Source organism: Pollachius pollachius (assembly GCF_949987615.1).
Source record: "Pollachius pollachius genome assembly, chromosome: 1".
Taxonomy (NCBI): Eukaryota; Metazoa; Chordata; class Actinopteri; order Gadiformes; family Gadidae; genus Pollachius; species Pollachius pollachius.
In genome coordinates this window covers 50,601,685-50,620,776 of record NC_136934.1, presented here as the reverse complement: position 1 = coordinate 50,620,776, position 19,092 = coordinate 50,601,685, and the positions used below count along the sequence as shown (strand labels likewise).

The 19,092-nt window shown below is 52.1% G+C and overlaps 1 protein-coding gene and 1 pseudogene across 2 annotated transcripts in view; both read right to left on the bottom strand.

Moving 5' to 3' along the window:
* Positions 1-594: 594 nt before the first annotated feature.
* LOC307070780 (synaptotagmin-11-like) lies at positions 595-10,455 on the bottom strand. Its single transcript, XM_079729423.1, is given in 5 exon segments — positions 595-3,007; positions 4,582-4,702; positions 5,249-5,981; positions 5,983-6,220; positions 10,195-10,455. Coding segments are annotated over 5 exon segments (1,437 nt in total). The 5' UTR covers positions 10,229-10,455; the 3' UTR covers positions 595-2,696.
* Positions 10,456-11,228: 773 nt separating this feature from the next.
* LOC307080595 (mothers against decapentaplegic homolog 4-like) overlaps positions 11,229-19,092 on the bottom strand; it is a 23,884-nt pseudogene continuing 16,020 nt past the window's right edge. The window contains exons 7-12 of the transcript XR_013812839.1: positions 18,480-18,593; positions 18,268-18,321; positions 16,516-16,699; positions 14,396-14,564; positions 13,948-14,086; positions 11,229-13,538 (exon numbers count right to left, since the gene is read on the bottom strand). The product of XR_013812839.1 is annotated as a mothers against decapentaplegic homolog 4-like (transcript). The remainder of the gene's footprint in view (positions 13,539-13,947; positions 14,087-14,395; positions 14,565-16,515; positions 16,700-18,267; positions 18,322-18,479; positions 18,594-19,092) is intronic.

The window sequence follows — 19,092 nt, the reverse complement described above, 5'->3', positions numbered from 1 at the left end:
TAATAATTGAAGATGTGTCTATTACTTGTGTTACCTAGTCAGTCCATCTAGCTCCCTTTGTGGTTCACCTTATCCTGGGGTAAACCGGTCACAAGGAAGCAGTGAACCCTGACGCATTCATCTGCTTGACGAGTTGAACTCTGATCTTCAAGTACACATCTCCCTCCTTTGATTACGGACCTCAGTCCGGAGGGGGTGAACCTGTTAAAGGGCTCTGTGAGTGTATTGTGGGCCCTGTCTGCTAGAGGGTAGACTGTGCATACGTTAAATGGGTTTAATTTCTACAACTATTGTGCTTTTTTGCACTAAGGAGTCTCACCTGTCCTACATGCAATATCAAAAAGAAATTGCAACGAGACAGAGACACACAGACACAGACAGAGTGACACAGACGGGCAGAGAGACAGAGACAGACACACACAGTCCGAAAGACGCACAGAGACGACTAGACAGACACACTCAGAGATGCATAGATAGAAACATAAAAACACCCAGACAAACGGCTCGAGATCCAGATAGAAAGGCACAGACAGGACATCGGGCAGTCGTCATGACGATGGCTAAATTGTTTTATTTGCAGGTTAACAGAGCTGACAGTAGTTTGGGCGAAGGCGGACACGAGCCACCAGAAACAACAGCGAGGTCCCCTCCGGGTTCCCCCTCCTCGACCTACGCTTAGAAAACACACAGCAGCAGCATCCGCTAAAGCACAGACCACCGGCGCGGACTCTGGAACATCTACAAGCAGCAGCACACAGGGATATTTACAGCACACGTCGAGAGGGAGCGAGACGTTTATATATATATATATACAGTTGTACACGGAGCCGCCCAGTACGACCCGTAGCGTGGATGATATGATGGGTGGTCAACGCGGAGAGAGGGGCGTGTTTTAGTAGCGGGTTGGAGCCCTAGTAGCGTTCTGTTTTACTGAGATACACGCATCGACATACAGGCTGATGTCGCGGACGTGGGCGTGGCCCAAGCCGTCAGCATCAGGCTGCCGCTCGATGGCGATTGGTCGGTGTGACCCGTCCCGACAGCATCAGCGTTTCTGCAGGATGCGGCTGACCTCAACGTGCCGAACATGGCTACCTCACGTTACGACCCATTTCCTTACGTCTGATTGGACGTGGAAGAAATGCGCTGGGACCTGGCGGGTTCGTGCTCAGCTCCACGGTTAATTAACCTTCTCTCGTCTCGTCTTAACGAGTTATCGGGCTAAACTATCGATCTATGATGACCCCCGTCTGTCAGGGGCGGGGTCAGGGGCAGACAGAGGTGGACTGAAGGGGTGAAAGGTCAACAACAGTTTGTTGTTGATGTTGTAGTTAGTCTATGGTCACACAGCCGGTAATCATACATATGGATTAGTGCAAATCAGGTTACGATTTTGATCGTGGATACGATGAGAATATACAAAAGGAGAGCTGGAGCCGAGAAGGGACAGACAAGTCTGGAGGTGTTTTTTTTCACAAGGCTGTCAATGTTAAAAAATAAATATTATACAGGTGGTGTGGAGGCTAACGGCTAGCGCTAGCAGGAGCCGGCAGCCATGTTTTTAGAAGCCTCGTCCGCCCTGGATTCTCTCTCTCCGTACGTCGAATCTATTCTTTATTCATTCGTCTATTCTTAACGGGTGTATGAGGGGGGTGAGGGGTGAGCATGAAAGTGTGGGGGGGGGTCGCTCAGGGTGGGCAACCGGGAGACCAAGGTCTGATGACATCACACCTGGAGCCTTGAGAGAGAGAGAGAGAGAGAGAGCATGCTGGCTGATCACCAGCCGTCCATTGCCACACAACACAGTCAAGACTTTTACGATAATATAATAGTGACACTTTTAGTCGGTTAACTCTGGATGAAAAAACACGTGTTTTTGATTTAGTCAGGGTTAATTCTCATGTTAAAATCCTTTTAGGGGGGGTTCGGGGGTGGGTGCCTGACGTCCTCACCGCCGGACCCCGGTGATGGGCACGCCGGCCGGCCAATGGGTGAAGAGTGATGTCAGCGGTGGCCTCAGCAGGTCTAGTCTTTTCGTCCCGCCTTCCACTGTGTTTTTTTTTTTTTTCTTGGTACAAACATGCGATGAGCTGCATGACAGCGACAGCGAGAGGAGGAGATGGTTTTTTTATCTTTTGTTTTGTTCATCTTTTTTAACGCACTCGCTCTCGCCTGGAGGCTGATCACCACGGTAACAGTCGCAGATGCATTCATGGTTACGGTTGGATCGAGGAAAACGGCTGTTGTGCGTTTCCATGACGTCTGGTTCATAGTAGTTTGTAAATGTAGCGTAGAGAGAGAGCGGGCGGGAGAATGAAAGAGGTGTGTGTGTGTGTGTGTGTGTGTGTTTGGGTGTGTGTTTGCCGTGTGTGTGTGTGTACATGTTTGGTTCATTCGGTTGTGGGTTTGTGTGTGTGTGTTGGTATGCAGGTATGTAATGTGTGTGTGTGTTTGTGTGTGTGTGTGTGTGTAGATCTGTGTACGCATGTAGGTTGATGGTTTCCACTGCATTAGTCCAACAGTGCGGATGTCCGTCCTCCTCCTCCTCCTCCTCCTTGTGGAGGAGGAGGAGGAGGAGAAGGAGGAGGAGGGGAAGAAGCCGGAGGAGGAGATCCTCTTCAGTAGCATCAGTCCACCAGTCCTCCTCCTCCTTGAGAAGCGGAAGAAGAAGGAGGCGGAGGAGGAGGCGGTGCTCTTCAGTAGTCGATGAGGCTGTGCCACTTGGAGATCTGCCGGCGGGGGTTCTCGCACACCTCGGTCCAGTGCGAGGTGCCGGAGGGGCAGGGGCTGTGCAGCCCCAGCGGCAGGCGGCCCAGCACCTCGTTCTTGGTGGTGCGGTCGAAGTCGACCACCAGGAACTCCACCGAGATCTCGGGCAGCAGCTCGGGGGGCACGTCGTAGATGAACGACTCGTTGAACACCGGGTTCAGCGTGCACTTCTTCACGTGCGTCTTCTTCTTGCCGATGCGCTTGCGGCCGTAGAACACGTTGACCTTCACGTAGGGGTCTGCACGGAGGAGGAGGGGGGGGTTAGTAAGTCAGTATGTGGGTAGATACTTTAATCATCCCTTTGGGGAAATTCAGGATACCTCGTAGCTCACAAAGACAGTTAAAATGGACAAACAGTAAAAGACCGCCCAATAAGACAATAAAAAGTGAGCAATATCGCACATAAATAAAATTGCATATAAAAGAGAGCCAGAGGTAGATAAAAATATATAGATATTATGCAATTGCACGTCCAGTGTGTGTGGGGGTGGGTTGGGGGGGAGAGAGAGGGATAGAGAGAGATAGAGAGAGAGAACGAGTCACCATCGGCAGCTACCCTTGCCTGGGGTGGTGTGGAACTTCAATGGTTTGTGTCGTTGTCTCTGAGCCTCGCTTGTGAATGCATCTGCAACTAAACGACTCGATGGAAACTGAAGATGCTCTGCTCTGCTTGTTAGGCCATTTTGTCCTTCGTGCTAGTTTAGCCTTTACCTCATAGCTAGTTTAGCCTCTACCTCATAGCTAGTTTAGCCTCTACCTCATAGCTAGTTTAGCCTCTATTTTGTTCTATTTTAGCCTCTACTTTATGCTAGTTTAGCCTCTACTTCGTGCTAGTTTAGCCTTTACTTCATGCTAGTTTAGCCTCTACTTTATGCTAGTTTAGCCTCTACTTCATGCTAGTTTAGCCTCCACCTCATGCTAGTTTAGCCTCTACTTAATGCTAGCTTAGCCTCTACCTCATGATAGTTTAGCCTATACATCATGCTAGTTTAGCCGTTACTTCGTGCTAGTTTAGCCCCTACTTTATGCTAGTCTAGCCCCTTAGTTTAGCCTCTACTTCATGCTAGTTTAGCCTCTACCCCGTGCTAGTTTAGCCTCTACTTAATGCTAGTCTAGCCTCTACCTCATGCTAGTTTAGCAACTACTTTATGCTAGTTTAGCCTCTACCTCGTGCTAGTTTAGCCTCTATCTCGTACTAGTTTAGCCTCTTCTTCATGCTAGTTTAGCCTCTACTTTATGCTAGTTTAGCCTCTAAATCATGCTAATTTAGCCTCTACTTCATGCTAGTTTAGCCTCTACTTCATGCTAGTTTACCCTCTACCTCATGCTTCTTTAGCCTCTATCTCATAGCTAGTTTAGCCTCTACCTCGTGCTAGTTTAGCCTCGTGCTATTTTAGCCTCTACTTTATGCTAGTTTAGCCTCTACCTCGTGCTAGTTTAGCCTCTATCTCATACTAGTTTAGCCTCTTCTTCACGCTAGCTTAGCCTCTACTTTATGCTAGTTTAGCCTCTAAATCATGCTAATTTAGCCTCTACTTCATGCTAGTTTAGCCTTTACCTCGAGCTAGCTTAGCCTTTACCTCATAGCTAGCATGAAGACCACTTCTTGACCTAGCATTTATGCGTTAAACTAGCTTTTACTTGGAGACGGTGTGTGCTCAGTTTTGCTTGTGTTGCACCGGCTTGTCCTGTGTGTGTGTGTGTGTGTGTGTGTGTGTGTGTGTGTGTGTGTGTGTGTGTGTGTGTGTGTGTGTGTGTGTGTGTGTGTGTGTGTGTGTGTGTGTGTGTGTGTGTGTGTGTGTGTGCGCGTACTTGCGGAGAGGCCGGTGATGTCCATCTTGGGTAGGTGTCGGGCCTTCAGCACAACCACGCTGAGACGGTGGGACACGGGCTGGTAGGACAGCGACACCAGCAGCTCTCCACGGCTCTCACACTGCATGAACACACACAGACACACACACGCACACAGACACACACACACAGACACACACGCACACATAGTGTTAATAAGTTGACGGGTCTACCGACAGAGGTTGTGGGTTACTTAGCGTACTAATAGACCCTCCCAGCAGCCTCAAAAGGCCCCTGTCTTACCGCCAGATGTGACGGCCGCCAGTCCACCTTTAGTGACCTAAGTGGGAGTGTCTGTCCACCCACGTGTGGGATGGACAGATCTGTCCACAGGCCTACCCAGTGGACACTTATTGTACGTCGTACGTCCTGGCACTGAAACGTAGCACTAAGCGTCGCGTAGCGTCTTATCCTAGCTGCCTCTGTTGCCTACGGGGAAGGGGCTAACCTAGCGATGGTTAGCGCTGGCCACTACGTTTCTAGGAACATCCTCACTGTGCCGACAGCAGCATATTGTTGTTTCTCTTTCTTCGGACAACTTATCGTGTGTCACTTTGGATAAAAGCGTCGTGCTTAACGCCCCGAATGTAAAACGTAGACTCGGAGGCTGATCTGTCCCCACACTCACCAGCATGCTCCTCTTGCTGATCTGCTGGCTGAGGTGCACGCGGCCCGTGCTGGGGTCCACGCCCTTCAGCGGCACCAGCGACTCGCCGATGACGTCGTCGCGGGCGAAGCGGTCGAAGCTGAGCACCAGGAAGTGCAGCGTGAGCTCCGACAGCGAGCTGTACGCCACGCCGTAGAAGGTGAACGTCTCGTCGAACTGCGGCTCCAGCGTCTTGCGCAGCACGCGGGTCTTCACGCGGTGCTTCTTCTCCGGCAGGATGGTCATCTTCACGTAGGGGTCGGCGCTTCCCCCGCCCTCGCCGCCGCCGCCGCCGCCGCCCACGGCCGGCAGCCCGCGCGCCCCCAGGATGGTGACCACCAGCGCCTTCTTGGGGAAGTTGTAGTCCACGGCCAGGCTGATGGTGCCCAGGGCCGGCTCGCCGTCCGGCGCCGCCGCCGCCGGCGTGAAGGGCGAACCCGTCTTGCTGCCGCCGTTCTCGCTGCCGCTGCTGCCGCTCTCGCTGCTCTCCAGGCAGCAGTAGTCGGCCCGGACGGGCAGCGCCCTGTCGAGCCGCGGGCCCCCTGGTGCCGCCCCCCCGCCCGGCGGCACCAGGTGGCTCATGTGCAGCTGCCCCGGGACGTCCAGGATGTTGTTCTCGGCGTCGACCAGCACCATGCCGCGGGCCGCGCCCCCACCACCCCGCTCGGCGTCGCCCCCCCCGGTCAGCCCGGCGGACCCGGGCCCCCGGGGCCCCCCTGAAGATCCGCTGGCTGCTGCTGAGCGACTCGGGGTAGATGCTGATGCCCTTCAGCATGTGGATGAACTTGTAGGGCGGGTCCTCGGGGGGGTCGCAGTAGCGGTCTCCGTACAGCTTGTGGCGCCCGGCCGAGCGCTGGTAGCGGCGCTGGCAGAAGGTCCAGAGCACCACCAGCACCACCACCACCACCACCAGCACCCCCGCGCCCAGGAAGCCCGCCAGCACGGGGGACATGACTGGAGGAGGAGGAGGAGAGAGGAGGAGAGAGGAGGAGAGAGGAGGAGGAGAGGTGGAGGATGAGAAGTAGGAGAGGGGAGGAGGAGGAGAGAGGAGGAGAGAGAAGGAGAGAGTTAGAGGAGGAGAGAGGAGGAGGAGGGAGGAGGAGGAGAGAAGGAGAGAGGAGGAGGAGAGGTGGAGGATGAGAAGTAGGAGGAGAGAGAAGGAGGACAGTTAGAGGAGGAGAGAGGAGGAGGAGGGAGGAGGAGAGAGGAGGAGGAGAGAGGAGGAGAGAGAAGGAGAGAGTTAGAGGAGGAGGAGGAGGAGGAGAGTTAGAGGAGGAGGAGAGAGGAGGAGGAGGAGGAGAGAGGAGGAGGATGAGAAGAAGGAGAGAGGAGGAGGAGAGAGAAGGAGGAGAGTTAGAGGAGGAGGGAGGAGGAGAGAGGAGGAGAGGAGGAGGAGAGAGGAGAGAGGAGGAGGAGGAAGAGGAGGAGAGAGGAGGAGGAAGAGAGAGTTAGAGGAAGAGAGAGGAGGAGGACGAGGAAGAGGAGGAGGAGGAGAGAGTTAGAAGAGCCGGAGGAGCAAGGCAACCGGGTCAACATGGAAGTCGTTTGAAGGCAAAAGCAGCGAAAAGAGGTGGTGTGTGTGCATATTGTGCTGCTTGTGTTTGTGTGTGTGTGTGTGTGGGGGGGGGTCACGTTCACGTGCACGTGATAGTATGTATTTGTGTGTGTGCTTGCACATGATAGTGTGTGTGTGTGTTTAAGTGTGTTTAAGAATTCATGTGTGTAACAATGTGAGCATATGTTTGCGTGTGTGTTCGTGTCAGTGTGTGTTTTTACGATAGAGTGTGTCTATGTGTTCACGGGCGTGCGTGCGTGCCCATGTAAACGCATCAACCTGTCAGCGGGGAGACGCTTAATAAAGGACGGACAGGGCGAGAGACACCGCCATACAGAGGGGCATTGTGGGGCCGTTCGCTCGCTCTCCTAGGAGCCTGGCCCGCCGTAACCATGACGATGGTTTCCACAGAGCCACGGGAACACAAACAGATGGGGAGTGGCTTAGTTGGGGGGGCGGGGGGGTTGGTTGTCATGGCGCTAGGAGAGAGCTTACATCTATTCATTCTTCTCTATCTGTCTGTCTGTATGTACATCTACACATATATAGATAGCATGTCTGCCTATCTCCAGCTCTCTGTCTGTATGTATATAGATAGCATGTCTGTCTTTCTTAATCTTCCTCAACCTGTCTGTGTGTACATCTCTACAAGTATATCTAGCTGCATAACAGCATGTCTGTCTGTTTTAATGATAGTCTGTCTATCTTAATGACACTCTCTCTATCTCCACCTGTATGTATATCTATACATACTGTATATATCTGTCTGTCTGTCTTAATGGCAGTCTGTATGACTTAATGACAATCAGTCTATCACCCTCCATCTGTCTGTATGTATATCTATACATTCCTGTATATGTCAGTCTGTCTGTCCTCTTGGCAGTCTGTCCATATTCATCTCTCTCTTGGACTGAGGGGTTGTGATTATATAGCAGCATGACATCATCATATGGAGGCCCTTCTAATGACAAAACCATGACACCCTCCCTCACGTCCCTATGACACTGAACCACACATAGCGTCCCCGAACGGTGACGACCGTGCGCTGTCCAACATGACCGTCTGCTGTCAGCTAACTGCATTAGCCCACCGTTAACACCTTCCCATTGGCCGGGATCCAGGAAGAGGGGAAAGGGACAAGGTACGACTGTGACACTCGGCTGTTCACGCCTTAGTCGTTGGTTGTTTGGTATTTAAATATAGTAAATAGAAAAATGATTTTCTTTATAACAGATTATACAAGTCAAGGCATTTCCTTCTGTTCTGATCAAATCGAATGACCTATATGCTTCCTGCCTTTTCGATCAATGATAATGACTAGGCCTCTTGTGTCTTAGCAGCTTCAGCTGTGGCCCTCATCGTAACCATGACGATGATTGATTAGATATGGATGGTATTACAGTCATTACTACTAATCTCCTCTTTCCTTATAGCCTCGTCTGGACCTCCCCTGGTAGGAGGGGTCCCTCCTCTCTGTCATGTCACCTGGGTCCTCTCTCTCATCAGGACCTAGTCCCCCCCCAGACCGGGTCCTGGTAACGCCCTTGGGACCGTGATTCAGGGCTACGCTGATCCAAGGGACCGGACCTGTTCCTCCTCAGGGGGAACAGGTCTCCTGGTCTACCGAAAACTTTGGATACTCGGGGGGACATCGGAACTCGGGGAACACATCGGAAACTCGGGGGGGGATACATCGGACGATCGGGGGAAGACATCGGACATTCAGAGAAACACATCAGACACGCGGGCGAACATCGGGAGAGGCGAACACATCGGACACTCGGGGGGAAGGCATCGGACACTCGGGGGACACATCGGAACCCGGGGGACGACGTCGGAAACTCGGGCGAAAAAACATTGTGAGATGCGACCACATCGGAGTCTAGGGGGAGCATGGTGAGAGAGGAATCCGGGAGATCACGTGACTCTGGATCGACCGATCGGGATGTGATTGATAACAGGGAGCCGGTAAAAGGCGGTGTGTCAGCAGCCCGGATTGATTCCATTAGCGATACACATCTCCTCTGGATCCTAACCTCTAAGCCAGAGCCAGGAAGTGCCTTCCTCTGACAGGAATCCGAATAGACAGCTCCACTCCACTTCACCTGCCGCGGGCGTCACTAAAGACGCAGCAGAGCCAAAATGGATGCCTTTAAAAACGGTTCCTCCCCTCATCACCGACCCCCCTGTAATGTGAGCTTTGGTGGTATGTTCATATTGAAGACCAACCTGTCTCCTTCATGTGTTTCAATTGAAGGAAAATAGTTCTAGAAAAATAAGAAATATTTAGGCTGTGTAAGAAACACAGGCATAGGTATAATTGTGGAAATATTGTTGATATTTCCAAAGGAGACAATCGACGTTGCATCTAATACTAGACATGTATCATGTGCCCTTTAGATGTCATCAATCATTGTACGCGTATTATTGTTGATCATCGATCATTTATTTGATTCTGTGTGTTTAGTAAAGAAGCCTAAAAGACAAAATGGTCCTGATGAGATCTGCAAATGAAGGGCTGCGTCCGATCTGATCTAAACCCTCCTGTCCTTAAACATCCCCCCCCCCCCCCCCCCTCACCCACCATAAAATCAAAGGCCCGTCCCGCCCCGGTACCCGGTAACCGGTGGTCCGGAACACGTGGGTGTTCGAGGGCTATACGGTCCTGAATCCGGCCCGAGCAGCACCCCCGTGTTCCGGTTACCGATTACCTCAGCGGGTATGAAAAACAAAGGACCGGTCGCTTTCCCAGCGGGGCGCTGCTGCTGCTGCTGCTACAGACATGACGTCACCCCCCCCCACCACCCAACGTGCGCGCGCACCGAGGGCCACCGGAGAGATGCGTAGGAGCGGAGTACGCCCATGTTTGGCTTTTTCCTGGATTTTGTATTCTTATTCGTTTTGATTAATAATATAGATGTCATCGTTATTGACTTATACCGAGGTATTGGAAACGAATGAGTCATATTCGTTTTCGTATTTTAACGGTCGTTTCGACGGTAGATAAACAACATCATGCGGCGGTTTGGCCCAGCGAGCCAAACCCATCCCTTCATTTGAGGAAAATTAACCCCAAGATGAGGACATGAATATATTGAATATCATTCGATTAAATGTGATATCGTTTCAGGTTGTCACACGGGGTGTGAATCTCAAACAAAAGCCTGGATTCATGGGTCACACCAAAAAAAAAACACACAAATCAAATTCCACCACTTTTCCCAAACAAGACACCTCACCCTCTCACAACCATGACCCTGTCCCCGTCCGCCCGTACCCCGAGGTACCGCGATGACTTTGGGTTAAAGAGCGACCCCTCACACATAACACGGGGCTAAAGAGCCGTTAACAAACACCCGGGCCTGCTGCTCACCATAGGCGGCTCGTAGTTCGGAGATCTCAGCCATTTTGTGCCTCGGTGTAGGATGCGACCGTGAAGAACTGACAGAAGAGCGGGAGCGGCAGACACCACCGCTACACCACGTCCATAGAGAGGCGACGAAGCACCGCAAAACGAATCCGTTAGAAACAATGCGCAATTCAGGTATAAAATCCTTTTTTCCGTAAGAGAGTCGGTTCGGTCGGTCGGTCGGGTGGAGCGCGCGGTGCCGAGCCCGTGCTGCGCAGTGATGCTCCCGCTGGCTGGTGTCGGGATGCAGAGAGGCTGCGCGTATGCTGCTGATGTGAGCTCGCGGAGACTGGTCCTCCCGGGAGCGGAGGACCCGCCCCCTCTGCCGCGTCACACCACTCAGCTCCATAAAGGCATTAGTTCGACTAGATGACTAATAACAATATGTACGTATAAATGATGATGTAACGGGCCTACCTCCGCACATCAGACATCGGACTATGTTTAGCAGAAGTGAAATATAGTCCAGTAGGTTGTTCTCCTAATTCAAGGTTTAAGAGTACATTTAAACCTTGAATATCTGTTCCAAGGTTTTATATAAAATAATGTTCAACCATAAAACTAGAATATGTAAATAAACATCCTCTGGATTACTTTTAAAAAACATTCTGCAGTTTAACACTTCACACAAGATAGAAAGAGATTGTATTCATCTTATCCTAGCTATCTTTGTTGTGTACAGGGAATGAGTTAACCTAGTGATTGTTAGTGCTTGGGACTTGATTCTATGAACCTCCTTAATGTACCGACAGCGATATATTGTTGTTTCTCTTTCCTCTGACTAATGTACTGATTGTAAGTCGCTTTCAATAAAATAGTCTGCTAAATGCCCTCAATGTAAAATGTAAATGTAATTCAAACAGTGTTGTATAGGCCTGGCTATTCAGTGTCATCCATCACAGAGAGACATTGCCTGACTAACTGGCCAATCAGATTCACCCTCTTACCATCACAGAGACAGAAAACATGAGAGAGACGATCTCATTGGATCAGAGAGCTTTAATGCTTTGATGAACATTACACCGGATATTAAAACTGATAACGTGTGTCGTTGTTGATCTCGTCCAAATAAAGGTTTTGTAATTCTTAAAGCCAGCGGTGAAACATGGAGGTTTTAGAAGTGATAAACCCAAGACCTTTTTTCTCCGCGATAAATATTATGACATCACGCGACCAGCCTGTACAATAGGGTCGACCTTTGAGGTCACTGGGGAGCAACCCGAGGTCAAAGGTCATGACCCGAGGTCAAAGGTCATCTGAAAGTCAAAGTGAAGGGGATATACAGAGGCAGACGAGAACGATCTATAAAGTCTTAAGCCATATTGATTAACGACCTACGCATAGACACACTAGCTCCCTCACACACGCACACACACACACACACACATGGCACAAACCCGTACGGACAAGCGCACACATTGCAAATCACGGGACAACAAAAAATACACACAGCCCACGACGTATAATACACTGTGCACACAATTGTGCGCACAACCCGCCAAACACACACACACACACACACGTTTGAGATAGGCAGTGTATGAGTCTTCACGTCCAACGTGATCAGAACCATGTCTCCATGGCAACTAACCTTTCAACCCAGCAGCAAAATGGAAGTATAGGCTTTTTCTACTAGCTGAGAGATTAGCATGGCTAAGCTAATGTCAGTGACCACCACCGCAACACTTCCAGGCGATCGTGGGGAAAGGAAGTAGGATTTGGATCGAGAGGGGAACCGTGATGCCGTGATTATCCGGCCGTTCCCCTAGAGCTCATTTGGTATCGGTACGGTCGCTAACGCTAACTTACGCTAACTAAGAGCTAACTAGTGGTTGGCTTTGGTACTCTTGGTTAATATGGCGATCGAAGGGAGGTTTCTTGGGTTCTTTGTATAGACCTGCATCTCTGAGATTACAACTGGATATAACATCTGGGTTTAAAACATCTGGTTTAAAACATCTAGATTAAAACATCTGGAGGTCACAAAGGCAGTAAGTAAACATGGAACAGAGCACCGGACAGATGCAGAGAGAGCTGAGTTTGCTTGTTTGACCTATTATTATTATTATTATTATCATTAATATTATTAAATTTTTTGGTCCTGTAGCGTCAAGGGAATGTCTTGCTTAACAAAGTGATTGATTATCCTGTGAGCACAGCCTGGGATCGTATAGCCTGTTAGCATAACATGCTAGCATCACATTTGACCATAGGTCATGAGCATAAAGAACATATAGCCTATTAGCCTAACATGTTTGCATAACATGTGAGCATAGACTGGGCATAACATGTTAGAATAACATGTGAGCAGAGCCTGTGACCAGACTATGAGTATAATATGTTAGCATACCCTTTGACCATTTGGCCTATTAGCATAACATGTTAGCTTAACATGTGACCATAGACTATGCACATAACCTGTTAGCATAGCCTGTGACCATATAGCCTATAAGCATAACATGTGAGCATTAAATGTTAGCAAAACTTGCTAACATGACCTGTTAGCAATACATGTTAGCATAACCTGTGAGCATACTCTTGGGTGTAACATGTTAGCGTAACAAACAAATGCTTTTCCATCTGATGCCGTTGTTCTGTCCGTTAGGTGTAGAGATCGATGCTTTCCAAGGTGGAATAGATTGATCGAGAAAGGCCAGAATCTAGAGCCTTCTGTGGTCTCCTCAGTCCGGTCACGTGACCCAACATTGAGGATTATGATTGGTGGGTGGTTTTAATCACCCAATCAGGGGGGTAACTTGATATCTCATCCTCCAGGGAGATTACTGATTCCAGCAAAACAAACTTCTCATAACAAGACATTAATATAAAGCACAAGAAAGAGAGCTTTGGCCTGCGGTCCACACACACACACACACGCACGCACACGCGAACACACACACGCACACACACGCGCACACACACACACACACACACACACACACAGACACACACACACACACGCGCGCAAACACACACAAACACAGTCTGTTGTGGGTGTCACTTTGTTCCCCACTCCAACCTCACACACACACACACACACACACACACACACACGCAAACACACACACACAAACACACACCTGCCCCCCCCCTCTCTCAGTTGTTCTGGCTGGGCTCTCTCAGCGGGATGGTGTGCAGCACTTCGTCCAGCAGCTGCAGCGGTCGGTGCAGTTGCACCTCCACCCAGCAGGGGGTGTCCTTGATGCTCTGCCGGGGGTAGTCCGGCCCCCAGCCCTTCACAAAGCTCAGCCGCAGGATGCACAGCTTCCTCAGGTCGTCCACGCCGATGCCTGCCGCCACCGACAGACCTGGACACAAACCGGGAACACAAAGACCTTTCAGTAGGAGTTACACGATGTATTGCGCTATATAATGCACCGTCATATATAACGTGACGTTAACTATCTAGATTCCTCTCTTTATCATTGTAAAAGGTGCTGTAGTTAAGGTTTAAGAGAGTCAATGTTTGATTGCTGAGCTATCGGAGTGACAGCACGAGACATAAATGATTATTTTGAAGTTCAGGTGTCTGTTTCAGCAGCTGCCAGCAGAGGGCGCCAAAGACCAGCTCAAATACTTGAAGTGGCCCTGAGGTCAGAGCTAGACAGACAGACAGACGATTCAGACAGCAAGAGACTGAGAGGAACGAACAGACAGAGTGAGACAGACAGAGAGTGAGACAGGCACCATTAGAGCCGTAGAGGCAGACAGACTTACTGACTGCGGGGGCGATGCCCCCTACACTCCCCGGTCCGGGAATCGCACCGACGACCGCAGCAGCCTGCGCCGCGGCGGCAGCCTGCGCTGTGGCGGCCTGCTGCTGCATCTGTCTGTGGCACTGCCGCAGGTCGAACACCTGGAGGGGCAGACGGGTAGGACAGACAGGTAGGACGGGTAAGATAGGTCGAACACCTGGAGGGACAGACAGGTGAGATAGGTCTAACACCTGGAGAGACAGACAGGTAGGACAGACAGGTTAAGCAGGTCTAACACCTGGAGAGACAGACAGGTAGGACAGACAGGTTAGGCAGGTCAAACACCTGGAGAGAAAGACAGGTGGGAGAGATAGTTAAGATACCTGGAGAGACAGACAGGTGAAAGAGACAGAGAGCTGAGCCCCCTGGCCAGGGGACCCCGGTGACCCTGGTGACCGCGGTGCCCTCACCTTGATGTGCGCGCCAGGGTAGATCTTGTGCACGGCGTCGCCGGGCGCCCGGCCCGCCTCCCGGTCCAGGTAGTAGCTCTGGACGAACACCGAGTGGTCGCTAAGGCAACGCATCCACACGTCTCCCTCGCCACGACACTCCAGCTGCACGCCCCGCCCGATGTGAAGCCTGCACACAGGGGGAGGGGCTTAGTGACCTCACCCCCCAGGGGGAGGGGCTCGGTGACCTCACCCCCCAGGGGGAGGGGCTTAGTGACCTCACCCCCCAGGGGGAGGGGCTCGGTGACCTCACCCCCAGGAGGAGGGGCTTAGTGACCTCACCCCCTCCAGGGGGAGGGGCTTAGTGACCTCACCCCCCCCCAGGGGGAGGGGCTCAGTGACCTCACCCCCCCAGGGGGAGGGGCTCGGTGACCTCACCCCCCCAGGGGGAGGGGCTCGGTGACCTCACCCCCCAGGGGGAGGGGCTTAGTGACCTCACCCCCCCAGGGGGAGGGGCTCGGTGACCTCACCCCCCAGGGGGAGGGGCTTAGTGACCTCACCACAGGGGGAGGGGCTCGGTGACCTCACCTCCCAGGGGGAGGGGCTTAGTGACCTCACCACAGGGGAAGGGGCTCAGTGACCTCACCCCAGGGGGAGGGGCTTAGTGACCTCACCACAGGGGGAGGGGCTCGGTCACCTCACCCCCAGGGGGAGGGGCTTAGTGACCTCACCACAGGGGGAGGGGCTCAGTGACCTCACCCCAGGGGGAGGGGCTTACTCACCTCACCCCAGGGGGAGGGGCTCAGTGACATCACCACAGGGGGAGGGGCTCGGTGGCCTCACCCCCAGGGGGAGGGGACCGGCAGATAAGGACCGCCTCCCCCCTCCCACACAGAAATGGTTCTGCCCGGTACGAGATAGACCGGCCAATCACAAGTGTTTATCTAACATGAGGCGGGATGGATAAGATACGCAGAGGAGCGCCACAAAGGTGTTTTAAAACACCCAAGACGGCTGCCACTGATGTAGACGACTGCACCGAAAGCTTTTGCTGAGAAGAAAGGCGTCTTTGCTGCAAGCATGTTGTCTCTTTAAAATCACTTCGTCGCTCAGCTCTGCGTCAACCGTTTTGTTGCTGTGATTGGTCGTTGGCCTATCCAATTACATCCAGCTGCATTCTTCTCTGTGCCCGTTGGGGACGAAAACAAGCAGAGAACGTTCCAGACTAACTAACAGTCTGCCTCCCGTCAGGCGATGACCAGCTGACCGCCTCCTGCTTCCTCCCCCCCCCCCCCGCCCCCAGGCACCCCTGAATAGGCCTCATCAGACCGCCATCAGCGCCCGCCCCCCCCCCCCCAGGCTGCTCCGTACGGCACAGCCACACAGCCAATCACAGCACATCTCACGACGCCAGAGCGAATCAGACACAAAGAGCGACGAGGCGGCCATCAGCTCTGAGCGGTCACTAGAGCTCGCCATCAGAACCGGAGCTTTAGCGGTCCCTTGTCAGCAGTAACTGAAATTTTTTTTTCTTTTACAATTCAATAGTTGAATAAAGATGTTATAATATCGATTCATGCATCAATTCATCTCCACACATTGGCCTGGCCTAAGGGAAAGAGCAGTTTATATGTCGACTGCTCCCAATGTTGTGATCCTCATACTATAGAATGATTTATTGCTTGTTTAGTGAATAATACAGAACATACGGAACTTCAATATATTAAATCGCAATCGCAATATTGGTCGAAACAATCGCAATTCGATTGTTTCCCCAAATCGTTCAGCCCTCATGTTGTGTTCCAGTTGCCTCGGACGCCAGCCTTCCAAGTTGCACTTGTGACGTCATTTCCGGTCTCGGAGCACTTATAGCCTTTCCGGTCGTCTTTGTTATTGTGTCATGAAATTGGCTAGTCCTTGTTTATTGTCAGCTACATTAGCCTCTTTGGCAAACCAGCTCGAAAGCAGTCAAGTGTGTAAGAGCGTTTAAAATCGATATTAAATGACCAACGTGGTACAACAGGGGGCGCGCCTCCGAGAAATGCCGCAAGGGAGCTGGGAGATTCCCCCACTTCCCAACTCGGAAGGCCGGCGTCCGAGGCATCTGGATCACACCCGAACAGAGGCACTCGCCCGCTCACCGTGCGCGCTCGCTGGTGTCGGTGCGGTGCACGTTGCTGAGCTGGCCCAGGCAGAAGCGGTCGCCCCCGGACGGGTCCACGTAGCCGTCCACCGTCACCAGCGGGCAGCTGGACAGCACCTTGAACATCTCCCCCACCTGGATGTCCATCTCGAAGTAGGAGATGGAACACCAGAACTCTGGGCCTGGGGACACACCCGCCACGCACACCCGTCACGCACGCACGTAACACACGCACGTAACACACACCCGCCACGCACGCACGTAACACACACACGTAACACACACCCGCCACGCACACCCGTCACGCACGCATGTAACACACACCCGCCACGCACACCCGTCACGCACGCACGTAACACACACACGTCACGCACACGCGTCACGCACGCATGTAACGCACACACGCCACGCACACCCGTCACGCACGCACGTAACACACGCACGTAACACACACCCGCCAAGCACACCCGTCACGCACGCACGTAACACACACCCGCCACGCACACCCGTCACGCACGCACGTAACACACACACGTCACGCACGCATGTAACACACACACGTCACGCACACGCGTCACGCACGCATGTAACACACACCCGTCACGCACGCACGTAACACACACACGTCACGCACACGCATCACGCACGCATGTAACGCACACACGTCACACACACACATCACGCACACGCGTCACGCACGCATGTAACGCACACACGTCACGCACACGCGTCACGCACGCATGTAACGCACACACGTCACGCACACGCATCACGCACGCATGTAACGCACACACGTCACACACACACATCACGCACACGTGACACACACACGTCACGCACACGCGTCACGCACGCATGTAACGCACACACGTCACGCACACGCGTCACGCACGCATGTGACACACACACGTCACGCACACACATCACGCACACATGTGACACACACACGTCACGCACACACGTCACGCACACATGTGACACACGTCACGCACACAAGTCACGCACACATGGGACACACGTCACGCACACACGCGTCACGCACACAGAACACACACGTATGACACACATAACGCACACACGTGACCCACACAGAACACACACGAATGACACACACATAACGCACACACGTGACACACACAAAACACGTATGACGCACACATAATGCACAAACATGACACACACATATGACACACACACAATGCACACACGTCACGCACACACAACGCACACATGTGACACACACACAACACACACGTATGACACACACATAACGCACACACATAACGTACACACGTGACTCACACACATAACGCACACATGTGACACACACAGAACACACACGTATGACACACACATAGCGCACACACGTGACACACACGACGTACACACGTGACACACACAAAATGCACAAACATGAAACATATGACACACACAATGCACACACGTGACATACACATATAACGCACACATTTGACTCACACACACAACGCACACATATGACACACACACACTCACTGTTTGTGTCTTTGTGTGAGTAAGTGAGGCAGTGTGTGCGTGTGCGTGTCTGTGTGTGCGTGTGTGTGTCTGTGAGTGTGCGTGTGTGTGTGAGAATCTGTGTGTGTGTGTGTGCGTGTCTGTGAGTGTCTGTGTGTGTGAGTGTGTGTGTGTGTGTCTGTGGCTGTGTGTGTCTGTGAGTGTGTGTGTGTGTGTGTCTGTGAGTGTCTGTGTGTCTGTGAGTGTGTGTGTGTACCTGGGTGGTTAGACACTGGCTGGGGAAACGGTGGCGAGCTGTGATGCTGGGACCCTGCAGGTAAACACGACACACACCTCCCTCATTAACCACTCATGTAGTCGTACATCTTTACCACTGACAACAGCCGCACACGTCTCAGCCCAAGCTCCCACTGCAGACAATCATCCACGCAAGAGGCGGTGTGGTGGTGTTCGGCGGGGGGGCCTTACAGAAGTGCGTGTTGGGCGCGGGCTGGTGGTGGAGCGGGCCCTGCTGGTGGCTCCGCCCGTTCTGGTGGGGTCCTACGGGCGTGTAGGAGGCTGTGCTGGAGCCGGTCCACGTCGCTGCCGGGCCGGAGGACAGAACAAGGAATTCAAGATTAAGATTCCTGCGCACTAAAAAATAAATCACTGTGGGGAGACTTTTATTTGACTGGTCAGATTCTTCCCGTGGATATAGTTCAATGTCTAGGATGCATATGTTAAATGTCTGCATATTACTCGTCTGTCTACACTTCTTTTCACACTGAAGTCTCCTTTGGTGCGGGAAGAAGTGTAGACAAGACGAGTCAGACAGATAGCGAGTGAGACGGACAGAAAGTCAGACAGACAAGCACACAGACTTCCTAGAAATTCTACCCAGAAATAGTTCAACGTCGGTCTGACGTAAAGAAATACATATTAACTGTCCAACTTTGGATTCCAACCGTCGACTTGTTGCCATGGTGACAGGGTCCAGCTTTGAGAAACCGCCCATAAGAATCTGAATCACCACCGTAGGGGGAATCAGACGGACGGCGCTAAGGCGCGGGCAGGGTCCTCGTGGTAATCACTGACCAACACT